At 35.6% G+C, this 19,566-nt stretch overlaps 1 protein-coding gene across 1 annotated transcript in view; it reads left to right on the forward strand.

Annotated features, from left to right (window-relative positions):
- Positions 1 to 19,566, forward strand: part of UGGT2 (UDP-glucose glycoprotein glucosyltransferase 2) — a 270,417-nt gene that overhangs the window by 38,876 nt on the left and 211,975 nt on the right. Inside the window, exons 6-7 of the mRNA XM_010358916.2 lie at positions 13,124 to 13,220; positions 16,251 to 16,323. Coding sequence (XP_010357218.2) covers positions 13,124 to 13,220; positions 16,251 to 16,323 — 170 coding nt within the window. The remainder of the gene's footprint in view (positions 1 to 13,123; positions 13,221 to 16,250; positions 16,324 to 19,566) is intronic.

Here is a 19,566-nt window from a genome sequence, read left to right on the forward strand (position 1 = left end):
GGAGTGGTGAGGGAAGATATCCTGGCCTTTTTCCTGATTTGGGGAGAAAGTGTTTGGTCCTCCACTGTTAACTGTTATATTAGAGGCAGGGTTTATTTTTAATTTTTAAGTTCTGGTGTACATGTGCAGGATGTGCAGGTTTGTTACATAGGTAAATGTGTGCCGTGGTGGTTTGCTGCACCTATCAACCTATCAGCTAGGAATTAAGCCCAGCATGCACTGTGTAGTATTTTATGGTGCATGTGTACCACATTTTCTTTATCCAGTTTACTGTTGATGGGCATTCAGGTTGATTTCCATGTCTTTGCTTTGTGAAAAGTGTTGCAGTGAACATATGCATGCATGTGTGTTTATGGTGGAGCAATTTATATTCTTTTGGGTATATACCCAGTAATGGGATTGCTGGGTTGAATGGTAGTTCTATTTCAGGTTCTTTGAGGATTGCCATACTACTTTAAATGAACTAGTTTACAGTATCACTGGCAGTGTATGTGCATTCACTATTTTCTGCAGCCTCACCAAAATCTGTTATTTTTTTGACTTTTTAATAGTAGCCATTCTGACTGATACAAGGTGGTATCTCATTGCAGTTTTGATTTGCATTTCTCTAATGATTAGTAATATTGAGCATATTTTCATATGCTTTTTGGCCACAGCATATGTCTTCTTTTGAAAAGTGTTCATGTCCTTTGCTCACTTTATTTATTTATTTATTTATTTATTTGTTTGTTTGTTTGTTTGTTTTAGACAGAGTCTTGCTCTTTCGCCAGGCTGCAGTGCAGTGGTGTGATCTCAGCTCACTGCAACCTCTGCCTCTTAGGTTCAAGCAATTCTCCTGCCTCAGCCTCCCAAGTAGCTGGGATTACAGGCGTCCACCAACATAACCAGCTGCTTTTTGTATTTTTAGTGGAGATGGGGTTTCACCATTTTGGCCAGGATGGTCTCAGTCTCTTGACCTTGTGGTCCACCCGCCTCAGCCTCCCAAAGTGCTGGGATTGTAGGCGTGAGCCACTGCACGCAGCCTTTGCTCACTTTTTAATGAGGCCATTTATTTTTTGCTTGTAAATTTAAGTTCCTTGTAGATTCTGAATTTTAGACCTTTGTCAGATACATAGTTTGCAAATATTTTCTCCCATTATGTAGGTTGCCTGTTTACTCTGTTGATAATTTCTTTTGCTGTGCAGAAGCTCTTTAGTTTAATTAGGTCCCATTTGTCAATTTTTGTTTTTGTTGCAATTGCTTTTGGTGTCTTCGTCATGAAATCTTTGCCAGGGACCATGTCCAGAATGGTATTTCCTAGTTTATCTTCTGAGAGTTTTTATAGTTTTATGCTTTACATCAAGTCTTTAATCCATTTTGAGTTGATTTTTTATATGGCATAATGAAGGAGCCCAGTTTCAGTCTTCTGCATATGGCTAGCCAGTTTTCCCAGCACCATTTATTGAACAGGGAGTTCTTTCCCCATTGCTTGCTTTTGTCAGCTTTGTCAGAGATCAGATGGCTGCAGGTGTGGCATTATTTCTGGGCTCTCTATTCTGTTCTATTGCTCTGTATGTCTGTTTTTATGCCAGTACCATGGTGTTTTGGTTACTGTAACCTTTAGCTTTGTTCTTTTTGCTTAGGTTTACCTTGACTATTTGGGCTCATTTTTGTTCCATATGAAATTTAAAATAGCTTTCTTTAATTCTGTGAAGAATGTCTTTGGTAGTTTGATGGGAATAGCCTGGAATCTGTAAATTGTTTTGGCAGTGTGACTATTTTAACAATATTGATTCTTCCAACCCGTGAGCCTGGAATGTTTTTCCATTTGTTTGTGTCATCTCTGATTTCCTTGAGCAGTGTTTTGTATTAATAATTCTCATTGTAGAGATTCACCTCCCTGGTTAGTTGTGGTCATTAGTATTTTATTTTTGTGGCAATTGTAAATGGGATTACATTCCTGATTTGGCTGTCAGTTTGGATGTTGTTTCTGTATAAAAATGCTAGTGATTTTTTACCTTGATGTTGTATCCTGACACTTTGCTGAAGTTGTTTATGAGATCAAGGAGCTTTTGTGCAGACTATGGGATTGTCTAGATACAGAATCATGTTTTCTGCAAACAGGTATAGTTTGCTTCCTCTTTTCCTATTTGGATGCCTTTTATTTCTTTTTGCTGCCTGGTTGCTCTGGCCAGGACTTTCAGGACTGTGTTGAATAGGAGTGGTGATAAAGGGTATGTTTAAGTCCCTTATGTATTCTGATTATTAATTGCTTGTCAGATGGATATTTGTCAAATATTTTCTCCCATTCTGTGGATTGATGCTTCACTGTGTTGATTATTTCCTTTGCTGTATAGAAGATTTTTAGCTTGATGTTAACTCCACTTGTCTATTTTTAATTGTGTTGCCTGTGCTTTTGAAGTCTCACACAGAAAATTTTTGCCCAGACCAATGTCCTGGAGCATTTCTCCAATATTTTCCTCTAGTCATTTCATAGTTTTGGGTCTTATATTTAAGGCTTTAATCCATTTTGATTTGGTATTTGTGTATGGTGAGAGATAGTGGTCTAGTTTCATTCTTCTGCATTGTGGTTCTTCAGTTTTCATATTGAAAAGACTGTCCTTTCCCCAATGAATGATTTTGGCATGTTTGTCGAAAATGAGTTGGTTCCAAGTGAGTTGGTTCCAGATGTGTAGATTTACATCTGGGTTCTCTATTCTGTTACATTGGTGCCTTTGTCTGAATACGAATTCTTCTAATCCATGAACATGGAATATCTTTCCATGTTTTGGTATTCTCTTCGATTCCTTTCGTCAGTGTTGTAGTTTTCTTTGTATTAATATAGGTCTTTCACTTCTTTGGTTAAATTAATTTCTAGGTATTTCATATTATTTGTAACTATTGTAACATTTTCAGAATGTTGTTTGCTGTTGGTGTATATAAATAGTAGTGAATTTTGTATATTGATTTTATATCTTGCAACTTTGCTGAATTCATTTATTGGTTGAAACAGTTTTTTGGTGGAGTCTTTAGGTTTTTCTAATATAAGATCATATTGTTGTCAAACAAGGGTGATTTGACTTCTTCCTTTCCAATTTGGATGCCCTTTATTTATTTCTCTTACCTTATTACCCTGCCTAAGGCTTCTAGTATTATGTTGAATAAAAATAGTGAAAGGGGGCATTCTTGTCTTGTTCCAGATCTTTGAGGGATGACTTTTAATTATTCACTGTTTCCATATGATTTTAGCTGTGGATTTGTCATATATGGCCTTAATTATTTTGAGTATGTTCCCTCTATACCTATTTTGTTGTGGGGGGTCGGGGCTTGTCAGAAAGAGATATTGAATTTCATCAAATGCCTTTTCAGCACATATTTAAATTATATGGTTTTTGTGTTCTTGGTTCTTTTAATATGGTGTTTTACATTTATTGATTTGTGTATGTTGAGCTATCCTGTATCCCTGGGATGAATCTCACTTGATCATGGTGCATGATCTTTTTAAGGTGTTGCTGAATTCATTTTGCTAATATGTTGTTGAGCATTTTTACATCTGTGTTTATTGGTGATATTGGCATATAATTCTTTTTTTGTTGTATCCTTGTCTTGTTTTGGTATCAAGGTAATGCTGGCCTTCTAGAATGAATTTGGAGGTGTTCTCTCCTCTTCAAGTTACAGAGCAGTTAGAGTTTCCAAGACTGGGGACGGCAGTCCTGCCTTTCCTCTTTGTCTTTGTCCTCAGGCATATTTCTTCCTTTAGGCACTCATGATGTTTCCCATGGGTTGAGGCAGGGACAGGTCTCCTTGCAGAGATCCCCACAATAGTGGGGAAGCTGGTGTTGACCTGAATCTCATTTTTTCTAGTGTAGAAACCTAGGACAGGGAAATTTTTCATGTAGTTGTGCTGGGCAGGTTGTGGGGAGAGGCATCATAGATGTGGAAGTCCAGCTTTCTTACTGTCTGCTCAGAGTTTTTTCACTTCTCTGGAAAAGCTCCAAAACTGTCTCATACTCATTTGAGTTCTGGGATATTGCTGGTGACTGTCTTGCCACTGTATATTTGTTTATTTTCTATGGTCAGGAGCGAACCCTGTTTGCTTCACTGTCATTTTGGAACCTATGGACCCGAGATCCATGCATTATTTAGAAGTGTTACCTTACAAATATTTGGTGACATTCTACTTTTTGTTGTTGTTGTTGTTATTGATTTCTAGTTTACTTTTGTTATGGTCTGAGATTATACTTTGTATGATTTTTAAAAATGTGTTAAGTTTTGTTTTATGGCTCAGAATATGATGTATTTTCGTGGATGTTCCATGTTCACTTGAAAGGAATGAGTATTCTGTTTTTGTTGGGTGGAATGTTTTCTAAACATTAATTAGGTAATGTTGGCTCACAGATTATCTGTATCCTTATTGACTTTCTGCTTATTTGTTCTATCAGTTGCCTTAAGAGGAATGCTAATATCTCCAGCTATGAATGTAGACTTGCCTGTGTTACCTTTTAGATCTGTCAGTTTTGTCTCGTATGTTTTGAAGTTTTGTGATTAATGCTTACATATTAGCATTGTATGTCATAGAATTGAGCCCTTTATCATTATGTAATTTATCTCTTTGTTTGAGAAGTATCTGTCTCTGTTGCCCAGAATGGAGTGCTGTGGTACGATCATAGTTCACTGCTGCCTTGAATTCTTGGGCTCAAGTGATCCTCCCACTTTAGCCTCCCAAGAAGTTAGGACCACAGGTACACACCACCACACCCAGCTTTTTAATTTTTGTGGAGACAAGGTCTTGCTATGTTGCCCTGGCTGGTTTCAAACTCCTGGCCTCAAGTGATCCTTTTACTTTGGCCTCCCAAAGTGTTGGGATTACTGGCATGAGCCACCATACCCAGCCTAGTTTGCCATTTTGTCTCTGATATTATTTTCTGTTCTGAAGTCTATTTTGTCTGCAATTAATGTATCTATTCCTACTTTGTTTTGATTAGTGTTTGCATGATACATTTTTATCTTTTTTTTAACTTTTAACCTATCTATATCTTTTTATGTAGGTGGATTTTTATAGGCAACATATAATTGGATGTTGCTTTTTTAACCTAATCTGGCAATCTCTACTTTTAACCCATGAGTTAGGACATTCATATTTAAAGTGATTTGATATTGTTGGTTTAACAATCTGTCACCTTGCTGTTTCTGTTGATTCCATTTGTGCTTTCTTTCTGTGTAATATGTCTTTCTCTAGCTGTCTATAGTTTCTCTTTGTCTTTGGTTTCAGGCATTTGAATATGAGATTCGTAGGTATTTATCCTGTTAGATGTTCTCCAAGTTTTTTGAATGTGTAGATGGGTGGCATTCACTGATTTTGGAAAATTCTTGACCAATGTTTTTCATTGATCATTGCCACTCTATTTCCACTCTCTTCCTCCTTTTGGGATTCTGATTATGTCTACATTACAACGTGTGGTACTGTCCCACGGCTCCTCTGCTCAGTTTCTTGTTGTTGTTTGCTTTTTGGATTTTTTCCTTTCTTTCTCTACTACCTTTTCTTCATAAATTCAATTTGAATAATTTCTATTGACCTGCCTTGTACTTAACCAAATCTTTTTTTTTTTTTTTTTTTTTTTGAGACAGAGTCTTGCTCGGTCACCCAGACTTGCGTCCAGTGATAGGATCTCAGCTCACTGCAGTCTCCGCCTCCTGGGTTCAAGCGATTCTACTGCCTCAGCCCCCAAGTAACTGGGATTACAGGCACACACCACCATGGCTGGCTAGTTTTTGTATTTTTAGTAGAGACATGGTTTCTCCATGTTGGTCAGGCTGGTCTCAGACTCCTGACCTCAGGCGATCCATCGCCTCAGAGTCCGATAGTTCTGGGATTACAGGCGTGAGCCACTGCGCTTGGCCAGCCAATTCTTTCTTTGGCTATATCAAGTTTACCTGTGACTCTGTTGAAGGCCTTTATTTCTGTTACTGTGCTCTTAATTTCTATCATTGCCATTTGGCTCTTTCTTACAGTTTTAATATGTGTGATGAATTTGCCTCTCTGATCATTCATATGTTCTACTTTTTTCATTAGAGCATTTAACATGTTAATCATTATTTTAAATTCCCTCCTGAAAGTTTCAGCTTCTTTTTTACATCTGATTTTGAAATTGTTGATTGATTTGTCTCTTCAGACTTTTGTTCCGTTGACATTTTGGATATCTTGTGATTTGTGGTGTTGTTGAAAGCTGAACATTTTGGATATCTTGTGATTTGTGGTGTTGTTGAAAGCTGAACATTTTGGATATCTTGTGATTTGTGTGTTGTTGAAAGCTGAACATTTTGGATATCTTGTGATTTGTGGTGTTGTTGAAAGCTGAACATTTTGGATATCTTGTGATTTGTGTGTTGTTGAAAGCTGAACATTTTGGATATCTTGTGATTTGTGGTGTTGTTGAAAGCTGAACATTTTGGATATCTTGTGATTTGTGGTGTTGTTGAAAGCTGAACATTTTGGATATCTTGTGATTTGTGGTGTTGTTGAAAGCTGAACATTTTGGATATCTTGTGATTTGTGGTGTTGTTGAAAGCTGAACATTTTGGATATCTTGTGATTTGTGGTGTTGTTGAAAGCTGAACATTTTGGATATCTTGTGATTTGTGTGTTGTTGAAAGCTGAACATTTTGGATATCTTGTGATTTGTGGTGTTGTTGAAAGCTGAACATTTTGGATATCTTGTGATTTGTGGTGTTGTTGAAAGCTGAACATTTTGGATATCTTGTGATTTGTGTGTTGTTGAAAGCTGAACATTTTGGATATCTTGTGATTTGTGTGTTGTTGAAAGCTGAACATTTTGGATATCTTGTGATTTGTGTGTTGTTGAAAGCTGAACATTTTGGATATCTTGTGATTTGTGTGTTGTTGAAAGCTGAACATTTTGGATATCTTGTGATTTGTGGTGTTGTTGAAAGCTGAACATTTTGGATATCTTGTGATTTGTGTGTTGTTGAAAGCTGAACATTTTGGATATCTTGTGATTTGTGTGTTGTTGAAAGCTGAACATTTTGGATATCTTGTGATTTGTGTGTTGTTGAAAGCTGAACATTTTGGATATCTTGTGATTTGTGTGTTGTTGAAAGCTGAACATTTTGGATATCTTGTGATTTGTGTGTTGTTGAAAGCTGAACATTTTGGATATCTTGTGATTTGTGTGTTGTTGAAAGCTGAACATTTTGGATATCTTGTGATTTGTGTGTTGTTGAAAGCTGAACATTTTGTGTAGGAGCCTTGACCCTGCCTTTAGTGTAGGCCATGCCTTTCATGTATGCAAGATTGAGCTGTTCTGGTCAGGACTTGGGTTAGGGTTTCACGTTTGTGGTCCACTTGACTTTAGGTCTCCCACTTAGATTTGGATCTTCCCTTTGCACAGCTCCCCAGAGAGAATGTGTTTCTTACAGCTTTCCCACCTGTATTTCAGTGTTATCTTTACTCAACCGTTGTTAGATTGGCCTTGAGGTGAAGGTGAGGGGGCAGGTAAGGAAGGGGATATTCTCTGATGTTCTAGTTAAGTTTCTTTTCTAGGCAGACTGTAAATTTGGGCCTCAAGGTTTCTGATTCTCTCTCAGAATGTGGGGCCTGGCAGGTATTCCTGTCCCTCCTTCAGGCTAAGACTTTCATCTATTCCGTTTCTCCTGTCTGCAGTGGGCTTCTACCAGTGCACTATATAGCTACAATTTTGTTGCCCTTGCCTCTAAAGATTAAGGCTTTGGTTTTGTAGGGGAGATAGGTCTGAAGTGGATTTCAGCAGTGATTTTCTTTCCTCTCTCCCTGTCAGCATTAGAGTAGAAGCTTTCTCAGGACCTTCCCCAGTCTTCCCTGTGCTAGAGGGTTTCAGCCTTGCTATGTCTGGAGCTGCCAACTTCACACTCTCATGTTAGCCCACATTTAGCCTTTAGCAAGCTTTATAGATTTCTAGCTAAGTATCTTTACCAACTTCACTAGCATTTGGTGGTATCTGTCCTAGGTATTCACATGTTCACCTTCCCACAGGTGCCTTTTTCTTCTGTTATCATTCTCATTCCATCTGCTTTATTTTTTCTTCAGAAAATTTTCAAATACAAAAGCCTAAAAATAATAAACATTTTTGTGTATACTACCCAGAATTGACAGCTAACATTTTATCTTTTCTTCAAGTTTATTTTTTAATTAATAAAACTTTAAAAATAAAGTTGAAGGTTATTTTGTTTTCCGTTGTCAGTCTCATTCTTTACCCCAACACCAATTGGAGTGTTCTTTTAAGTAATAAAGTGTTCTCACTCCTAGAGATCTTGCCTCATTAGATCTGGCATATTGGTTGGGAATATATAGCATATGATTCTGAGACCCTCTGATATCTGTCCACTGAAGAAGGAGAAAGATGAGACATTTTAGTTCTAAGAGAGAGGAGGTCATAACTAGGTGGCTCTTAATAAGGATGTAATGCTTATAAAATTATTTTTCCTTGTTTTGAAATATACAATAAATTATTAACTATAGTCACTCGATTGTGCTACTGAACACTAGATGTTATTCTTCCTAACTGTATTTTTATACCTATTAGCTATCTCCTCTTAATTCCCACATCACTACTACTTTTTCCGTCTTCTGGTACCCATCATTCTAGTCTCTGTCTCCATGACTTCAATGGAATGTTCCTAACACAAATAAATGATAAAATGTTTGAGGTGATAGATATCCCAAATACCCTGATTTGGTCATTACATTTTGTATGTTTGTATCAAATTATAACATATACCCCATAAATATGTGCAGCTTTTCTGTATCCATAATAATTAAAAATAAAAACAATTAAAAAAATTTTTTTTTTCCTAGAGTTGCTTTGATTCTATAGCTTTGCTGCTTACATGTGGAATCCAAAATTTAAGTTTCTTAGAGCTGATTGAAGCTACCTTATAACTTCTCAAAGCAGTAATATATGACTATAGAGGATGAAAAACTCTAAGTTACTGCTATTTATGAGGAAACTAGGTATTCTTTGAATTAGAAATTAGTTAGGGGAATCTGTCATCTCTTCCTTTCTTTCCTGCATGCACATTTATTAGATGCTGTGTCTGTGTCTGAATTGCTTTGTAACAAATCTCAAAATTTAGTGACTTAAGGCAATATTGACTTACCATTTCTCTTTATTCTGTAGGTTGACAGTTGGGGCACTTTTTCTGCTGGTATTGTTCATACTATGGGGGTCATTCAGTACTAGATTAGAGCTTGGGAATTCGAATTATTCTGACAGACCTGTATGGCAGTTCAGGCTGATAACTGGAGTTTCTTGGTTCTTTTCTACATGGCCTTCCATCTTCCAAGAGTTAGACTATGATTCTTCACATCATAATGCCTAGGGTTCCAGAAAGAAAAGAGTAGAACTTGCAATACCTCTTAAGCCCTATGCCCAAGAACTCATACAATGATACTTCTGCCACGTTATATTAGTCTAAGCAAGTCACAAGCCAGCCAGATTCAAAAGAATGGAAAAATAGACTCAATTTCCTGGTGAGAAGTGGCAAGGTCACATTGCAAATGAGTCTGGACATGGGAAGGAGTTATTCACTTGTGGCCTTTTTAATAATCTTCCACAAATGCCTATAAGTTGGGCACCATGCTTAGTACTAGTGATAGAAGTAGCTTATTTCAGTATCTTAATTTTGTTTTATATATTTGATAATTTATGATGCAAGTTCACTTTGCACTGGTATTAATCCCATGGGAGGACTGTAAAACACCTTGCCAATACTGTGTACCAGTATCAATCCGCTGGCATGAGTCTGGTGAGACAGAACACTCACACAACAAGTTTAGGGAAGCAACTTTATTGCTCACGGATAGGCAGCAAGTGACAGTAGACACCTAAGGATTCATGGCAAGCTCATCCCCCAAAGCTTAGGATAGCTGCCCAGGAGGATGGAATCTCACGTGCACATCCTTCATGTTGCACCACGGCTGAGGAACTCTGAAAGCCTGCTCTGCCCTGGGTTTTATACCTAGGAGCAACTTGATGAGCTGTGCTAAAGCAAGACATCCTGTTTTAGGAGCAATGGGAACAGATCTTGGCTTTACTGGCAATTCCTTCATATTTCTTGCATTTCCAGCACATCATTCTACAGTTATTCTGAGATTTACAAGTGAGAAAGCGAGGAAGAGCTGGGTTGCCAAGATCTTTCGGGGACTTGGCCTACAATAACATCATATAAAATGTATTTTTTTCCCTCAGTGTTCTTCACATTCTCAATTTTAATTGTTCGCTGTATAATTTTGAGTGAGTTATTGCTATTTAGTAGAAGTGGAAAATCTTCAATATTCTTGAGTGTGTTGGCATGTAGATATTTGCATAATCTACATAAATATTATCTGTAAAGTGAGATATAAAGAGAAAGTGTGGGTATGTGTACAATTTGTAAATGATTACATATTTAAGTCATTAATTTCATAAATATTTGGATGCCTCTGTGCCAGGCATTGGTTCATGTAGCAGTGAATAAGAGAGAAACATTCCTTATTCTCAGAGAACTTCAATTTTTGTGGCAAGAGATGTAAAACAGATTTATGTTAGATGGTGAAGAAAGTGTTCTCAGAAAAAAAAAACATAGAAGAAGAGCATAGAGAGTCATGGGTCTAAAGTGTGCACTCAAAACATTTTACATTGTCTAATTATCTTGTACCAATAATTCTCAATTTTTCCCAGCTGAGTTTGCTAGAAGGATGAATACATTCCCATCAATAACAGTAGCACTTTAAGGCTATGATCAGGTAAGGCAGAAATGACAGGCAAATGAGAATAGGAGTGGGAGTGGGAGATACAAGTACAGTTTACCCTTAAGCATGTGTGAGTTAGAGATACCCCTCATGTTGTTAAAAAATATATGTATAACTTTGGACTCCACTAAAACTTAAGTACTAATAGCCTACTGTTGACTGGATGCCTTACTGATAAACAGTCAACACATATTTTTCATGTCACATGTATTATATTCTGTATTTCTTACAATAGACTAAGCTAGATAAGTAATGTTATTAAGAAAGTCATAAGGAAGAGAAAATATATTTTTCATTAAATAGAAGTGGATCATCATAAAGGTCTTGATCCTCATAGTCATGTTGAGTAGGCTGAGAAGGAAATGGAAGAGGAGAGGCTGGACCTGCTGTTTCAGGTGGCAAGGTGGGAGAAAATCTATGTATAAGTAAACCTGTGCAATTTAAGCCCTTGTTGTTGCTAATTGTCTGTGTTTGTCTTTTTTAAATGTTCTCCCAAGTGATTCTAACATGCTCCTGGGGAGCTATGCCCATCTGTTGAGAATCTATCTCAAGTTATTCTTTAGAGAATGTGACCATTAAGTATGCTTCTGTGAAATTATATTAACTATCAAATTATAGCCTTATATTTAATGAATGACATCTTTTATGTTCAAAATAGCTATAATGTAAATCTAGTGAACATGTAATTCTAATAAAAATAGACATATTTATGCTACGTTTTTAACATACGCCTTTTTGTGGGGGGAAAAATGAAATAGAAAAACAAAGATTTTTTTTAACCTGTTGAATTGGTAGTTTGGTTTGCAAATCCAAACTTACTAAACTACAAAACTACAATTCAAATTTTATATCAACACATTTTCAAATGAGGAAAGTAAGTATGAATTTAGGAAACATTTTTATTACTGAGGAGCTAGTAACTTTCCAGAACTGATAATGGAAATTCACTGTATGAAATTGCATTTCTTTTATGAACTGTAACAAGATATGCAGCCTCATAGTTTCGATTCACTTAGCCACCAACTGATTGGTCTTTTGACTAGAAATTCAAAATGTAGTTTTAAATTGAGCTGTTATGAAATTGAAAACTCTAAACAAATTTTCAACTTTGTTAGATTACTGTAATTATAAATAACCCAATTTCTACATGCTATCTTTCATATAATGTGGGCCTGACAAATTAGCAAATTAAATTTTAGTGTGTGCAGCAATGTTAAGTGCTTGTCTGAATATCTGAAGCTAACTTTTACATGTTCTTACTTGCAAATAGAACAGGCCAAAGAACAGTCACTCTGCCATATGCGTATCATTAAGGCTTGGTAGAAAGTTTCGGGAGGAAAGAAGAGAATACAAAGAATAACGCATTACTAAAGTTCTCCTTCCTTCCAATCTCTACCTTTTCCTCTATCATGCAAAACTGTCCCTATGCAAACCTGAATTAAGCAAAGACACATAGCATCTTCCGGGGAGTTTGCTGAGCTCTAGGTTAAAGTGGTTTTCTAACCCCTTGAGATATGCCAAATGATAATGGTTGCAGTACCGCCAACAAGAATTTCAGTCTGGAAGCTGGAACAACTTTAAAACTATTCTGTGTATTCATCCAGGTTGCTTCCTTTTGAATAAAATATGGTGACTTCTCTTGCCTGATGAGGTAATCTCTAGGCGTACATTTAATATTGGCCCTCTGTAGAAAGAATAAAATTAAAGGTACTAAAATTCTGATCATAAACATTTCAGACAACTCCGTTTTAGTGAACCGTAGCCCTTTGTTGCAAGAACAGATATTAGTTTGTGCCATTTGGTATATTTTAATCATTGAAAAATAAAGAAAACTTTAATCAGGTATTTCACGGCACTAACTTTTTTTTGTCTCCTTTGCCACTACTTCCCAGTATTTGCTTTTGGCAGCATTCTACTTGTCCTACATCTAGACAACCAGCAAGTGAAGAGCATTTTTAGTTTGGCAAATCTTTCAGGGGTCCCCAGAAAGGAAAACAGTTTTGTTGAAACTTGTCTGTAATTGATCCTCTGTTAATTAACTCATTGAAGACATGGTATAACAGAAAAAGATCAGATACTTTTTATTTTAATTGTAAAAATTAAAAAGTAATTGAAGCAGTAGTCATGACAAAGTTTTTACAGAGTAGTCATTAACCAAATTCTAGTTCCTTGACTAGAGACAGTGTAAACAACCACCAAATTTTTCACAGTGATTAAAAACCTTCAATATTAGTAATTTACCCTTATGTCCAAATTTAGTAATTTACCCATATGTCCAAATACATCATGGTACTGACTTTCAAACAAGATGTTTGACTAACTGTTTTCTCTTTTTATAAAATAAATGTGTTTGAACAGAAACCAAGCTCACGGAAAATGTACTTATCTGGGTATGGTGTGGAGCTAGCAATTAAGAGTACAGAATACAAAGCATTGGATGATACCCAAGTTAAAAGTAAGTTCTCTATCTCATACTTGAGTAGAATGAAAAGTTGGAGGCTTTTACATACTTTAGTTTTTTAAAAATTTAATGAATATAATCCTACATATGTTCATTTTAGGCTAGAGATGGGGTGGACATGTTCTTCATTAAAATTTGGAATTTTAAGCTGAAAGAAATGTATTTAATATTATTGGTTATCAAAATTTCTTTAAAAATATGAAATTGTATGTTATTTTGCTTATACCCGATGGGTTCCCAACCATTTCAGCACCATGTAACAATTGATAGTATATGTAAGGTACACTGTGGCAATAGATAAGGCTGATTATTGCTAGAGGTGAGTGGCATAGGCATTTGGGTCTCGCCCATGTAAGGAAGTTTTGTCTGAAATGTTTATTTGTAATGAAATTAGGATGGCAGTTTGTTTTTTCTTTCCTGAAGCGGGATGAGAGAGGCCTATCAATTGTTTAGATGAGGTAGATTCGTTAGATTTGTGATCTACCAACCAATATCTATCTGTATTTTGTGAACTAAATGCATACTCTAGATGAAGAAACTCTGGAGACTTAAATAAACTAAACGAGTTCTCAGAACACTTATGGAAGTCTTTTATTACCTGGTTCATGTCAGATTTATTTATGCCTGATTCTTGGTTAAGAGTTTTACGTTTATTCTTTTATATGCACTCAGATGAGGCTCCTGCTTCAACTTTGTTTTTTCATAGAGAAGCCCTGCCTTGATCACAGACTTCTCTCTGGCTCCTCCTACTGAATGTGCTTCAAATAAAGATCTGTATTACTGTAATTTAAATATTTTTGGTTAAAGAGTTACTGAAAAAGTATAGTAAACATAATACTCTGATTTTATGTATTTCTGTATAGCTTGTGTATAGTTTTACATTGCTTTATAATTTACTCTCTTGTAATCATGATAGTAATTTAAGGCATTTTTAGTGATTCTTGCACTTATAGAATTTTCTTTAAAAAGTCACATGTGTATCATCTGTATTATTATGTACTGCATTCTGTCATCAACCTTTTACACACACTTGGAATATGTCTTTGTCTGTCAATTCTAGTTGCCACTCCTTAGAGTAGTTCTCTTTTTTTCTCTTTGTATACATGTATCAGACCTTTAACTAGCCATCTCTCTGATCTTTGGTCTTCAGTGCCCTCAATCTCACCACCCCTCAAAACAGATTAATCAATCTCATCTCCACAGTACTTTCCAAATGAACTTTTGATGTTGAAAATCTGTGATTCCACTGGTTAAATCCATTGGTGGCTCCCTATAACCTCTCTCAAAAATTCAGAACATAGCAAACAAAGCTTTTCACAGTCTGATTGCTTTCTGCCTTTTTACTGTCCTTCAGCCCTCTCTCAATTTGTGTCCTCTTGCCTGAGACACTAAACTACTTACTATTTAGAATGCTTTTCTGTTCCCTGGATGCTTTTATGCACTTTTATTCCCATGGGCTCCATGGGAAGTCATTATGACCTCTCCTACATTCATCCCTTAGCATATGCTATTCCTTCTGCCTACCACTGTCTTTGCTTCTTTCATTTCCTCTAAAGACTTCACATCTTTTTCTTTTTTTTTTCTCCTAAGATGGAATCATTGCTCTGTCGCCCAGGCTGGAGTGCAGTGGTGCGATCTCGGCTCACTGCAACCTCTGCCTCCTGGATTGAAGCAATTCTCTTGCCTCAGCCTCCCAAGTACCTGGGATTACAGGCACGTGCCACCACACCTGGCTAATTTTTGTATTTTTAGTAGAGACGGGGTTTCACCATGTTGGCCAGGCTGGTCTTGAACTCCCGACCTTGTGATTCACCCACCTCAGCCTCTCAAAGTGCTGGGATTACAGGCATCAGCCACCACGCCTGGCCAGGCTTCGTATCTTTTAAGATTCAAATATATCAGTCTGTGCCTCTGAGACGGCTGCCTATCTTGCCGCTCTGTTGGAGAATGCTCTTCTCTTTTCTATATCCCATGTCTTTCTTTGCCTTCTTTTAGAAAAGTTCATGGTCTGTATCTTTTGTGTGTCTGTTGTTCTTGGTGTCTATCCTGTCATAGACACCTCATAGCAGTCAATAAATGTTTGCCCAATGAATGAATGAACAAACGAGGAAAAGGATGACTAGATCAAAGTACCCAGGGTACTCTGATAGAGAGCCACCCCACACACTGTAGGAGGTCACAGTCCTTATAATCCTAAAGTACCCGTCACATATTCCACCAACCAGACTGTATAGTATAATTATTTGGTATGTAAGAGAGAAGGGAAATGACTATAAAATATTATATCTTTATTCTTTGAGGCCATTCGTTTTGGTGTCTTTCTAAATATTCCTTGATTAAAGGTGTTGGAAACATGCAGGAACTTATATTTAAACTTAAGAGTTTGGACCTCCTGCCTCACTTAAAAGCTAAACCCAGCATTTGTTACAGGCCTTTTGGCTTATTTCTGATTATAAAATAGAACTTGACTATTAACTAATCTGTAAAGCACTTTATTATAGTTGCTAAGTATTTAATCAAGCATGTTCAAAAAGACAGTTCACACTCAGGAATGTTAGCCTGTACATATGCATATATATGTATTAATCTGGTTCATGAAAGAAAAACAAGGTAAAACAAATAGAACTTCATTTCATCTTTTTTTTTTTTTTTTTTTTTTTTTAAGAGACAGAGTTTTATTCTGTCACCCAGACTGGAGTGCAGTGATGCGATCTCGGTCCACTGCAACCTCCACCTCCCAGGCTCAAGCCATTCTCCTGCCTCCCAAGTAGTTGGGACTGCAGGCGCATGCCATCACGCCTGGCTAATTTTTGTATTTTTAGTAGAGACGAGGTTTCACCATGTTGGTCAGGCTGGCCTCGAACTCGTAACCTCAAGTGATTTGCCCACCTCGGCCTCCCAAAGTGCTGGGATTACAGGTGTGAGCTGCCACACCAGGCCAAGTTCTTCTAATTTTTCATTACATGTTCTTTTCCCAGTCTGAAAATATTTTTGTTTTATTTTGGTTTTGTTTCCAAAATGTAGCTGTGACTAATACTACTGTAGAGGATGAGACTGAAGCAAATGAAGTTCAAGGATTTCTCTTTGGGAAACTAAAGTAAGTCTGAATGGAAATTAAATTGGTATTATTATACCCATTTGTTTTTAAGGAATTAATTTGATATACTGTTTTGCCATATGTTTCACCTTTCTTTTATGTAGAAAATACAAACACGCACACACACGATTGTTTTTATTTATTACAGAAGTAACACATGGCTAATGTCAAAAAGCTACGGAAAGCAAAAAAGCACAACATTTAAAAATAATCACTAATTTCACAGCTAAAGAGATAACTCATAATGTTTTGATGTACAGTATGTTTTTCCAGTCTGTGAATATTTTTATAGCAACAAATGCATACACAGCATATTGTTTTGCACAGTAGAACTATAGTGTATAGCTGTTTTTTTCACATCTTGTGGATAGTCCATTTATTGAAACAGTCCCATAGAATAGGACTTTAAATTATTTCCCTACTTTTTCATTTAATTTTTTTTGTGTACCAGTTTGTGTGCATTGCAGATTTTCCTTAGCACAAATTTCAGGAAAATAGTTGATAAACTATATGTACTTCTTGAAATTTTTGATTCATACTTGTAAACTACCCTCATAAAATTGTACTAACATGTACACTTACCCAAGGATGTGAAATGTGTTCGTTTCCTAGAACTTTAATAACCAATCATACTATTTTTAAAATATTTTTCAGCTTAAGAAGTGAAATGGTGTTTCTTTTTTAAAAAAAAAAAAAGTGTATATAATTTACTGGGCTGAACCAGTTTTATAATTTGTCTCCAAGAAGGTCAACTACTGGCAGTTTATTACTGCAAGAATTAACTTTTTTTCATGTTTATTGGCTTTGGAATTTCTTCTTGGGTAAATTGCTTATTCTTGACTTGTGCTCATTTGTTCTTGCTGTGTTTATATCTTTTTTACTAATTATAACAGCTCTTTATAAAAAATTCTGAAACCTTTGCCATATATTGAATTACTTACTGTTGATTTTCGTATTAATCTTAAAAATGGAAATTTTTTCATTAGATACAGCTGTTGTGTTTACATTGAGAGTGGGATTTTATTTCTGAAACTCTGGTAGTGTCCCTGGGATAACTAGAAAATTTGAAATTTAAGACTTTCGATACCTATGGTTGGTCACTGTTAAATATGCATGTTTTTCTCCTTTTACCCAGAATAAGTTATTTGTCCCATAAATGAAGTTCATTTATAGAATGGCTAAACCTCAAAGACATGAAAGAACAAACATAAGGCAACAAACAAATTGTTAAATATTTATTAGCCTTGTAGCATTTTTTGATCGTGTTCTTCATTTGCACTATATGGTGCTATCACCATCCAAATTATGATTTCCCATATTTGAAAATCGTAATTTTCTTTATTCTAACACAGCTGCCATGAAAGTCAAGTAAATAATTGGTATAGTACATACTTATTTAGGAAGTTTCTAAATTTGGAGAGAATAAATAATGTAATTTAGTAATAAAGTAGTTTTAACAATTCATGGCATATAATAAACATTAATGTGTTTGTTAAGCAGGAATAAAATAAATGAAAATTATAAAGTTATTATTTGTTAAAATAGTTTCACAAAATGCTGCCAAGAAAAAAATACTGCCTAAATTGAATTTCTTTTGAGGAAAAAAATTAAGTAAATCATTATTTTTTAAAATAAATATTGTAGTAATAATGTTAGCTATTATATACTATTTTTAAACTCAGTGTTATTTTTACTGTTTTTTAATAAATTAACTTGGCAAGCTGTGGTGAATATTTCTTTTTATTGCTTGCTTTATTTTTAAGGCAGTTTTAATACATCTGACATTCATGAAGTATGAGATATTTAAAATCACTTTTCATATGATAAATTTGACTTAGTGTGCTTAGAGAAACAGGAGTTGATAAAGTTCTGACAGAAAACTAAAAACTTTATAGAATCTAGAACTTTACTGATCTAATGGGTTATGAAAATCATTGATAATATTGGATTTTTAGCTTGAACAAATACATAGCCCAAAAGAAGAGAAAACATTTATTAGTTGAAATTTCTGTACTACAGATTACCATTTCATATACACATATAAGTAACCTTTCAAAAATTAAAGTTATACCCCCCCTTTTTTTTTTCCTGCCACGCTGATTGAAGACAAGGAATAGGATGGTGAGTGCTCTCTGAATACTCGTGAATGGGGATGGCTGTAATTTCATGTACATTTTCCCTTATTTACAAGTGAAAGTTTATGATTTCTTTATCCAGGCAAAATTAATTAAAGAAATATTTTTATTAATACCTTTAGTTCTTGTTTAGTATTACAGTCATTTATGAAGGACTCTCAGGTTGGTTCTCCTGGCGATGAGTAGATAACTGTATACAGTAAGGGTAAGATTTTTGGAGACTATGCTAATTCATATGGATAACTGTGTTACATTTTTAAAGTATGTTGGCCAAGCAGTATACTAGTGGCCTTAAAATGTTAATACATATTATAAAATGGATTTATTCTAAGTAAGGTATTTATTTAGCAGCTAACAATACATTTTTATCCCATTTTCAGCTGTCTCAACATCTTGGAATTTATTGTTCTTTTCTCTTTTGAATATAATTTTCTATGGGATTAAATTGCATTTTCTCCAAAAGATCACATGGAACACTGGACTATTTTTATTTTCATTTTATTTTATTTCAATTTCTATTTTAGATTCAAGGCATACACGTGCAAGTTTGTTACATGGATATGTTATGTGATGCTGAGGTTAGGGGTATGAAAGATCCCATCACCCAAGTAGTGAGCATAGTACCCAACAGGTACTATGCCCTTGCCCTCTCCCAACTCTAATAGTCCCCAGTGTCTATTATTCCCATCTTTATGTCCATGTATACCCAGTGCTTAGTTCTCACTTATAAGTGAGAACATAGGGTGTTTTTCTGTTCCTGTGTTAATTCACTTAGGATAATGGCCTACAGCTGCATTCATGTTGCTGCAAAGGGCAGGATTTTCCATGGTGGTATATGTATCACATTGTCTTTATCCAATTTGCCATTGATGGCACCTGGGTTGATTCCATGTCTTTGTTATTGTGAATAAGTGCTATGATGAACATATGAGTGCATGTGTCTTTTTGTCAGAATGATTTATTTTCCTTTGGGTGCATACCCAGTAATGAGAAAACTGGGTTGAGTGGTAGTTTGAAATTCTTTGAGAAATCTCCAAACTGCTTTTCACAGTGGCTGATCTAATTTACATTCTCACCAACAGTGTATAAGCATTCCCTTTTCTCTGCA

The sequence above is a fragment of the Rhinopithecus roxellana genome, chromosome 18, assembly GCF_007565055.1.
Source record: "Rhinopithecus roxellana isolate Shanxi Qingling chromosome 18, ASM756505v1, whole genome shotgun sequence".
Taxonomy (NCBI): domain Eukaryota; kingdom Metazoa; phylum Chordata; class Mammalia; order Primates; family Cercopithecidae; genus Rhinopithecus; species Rhinopithecus roxellana.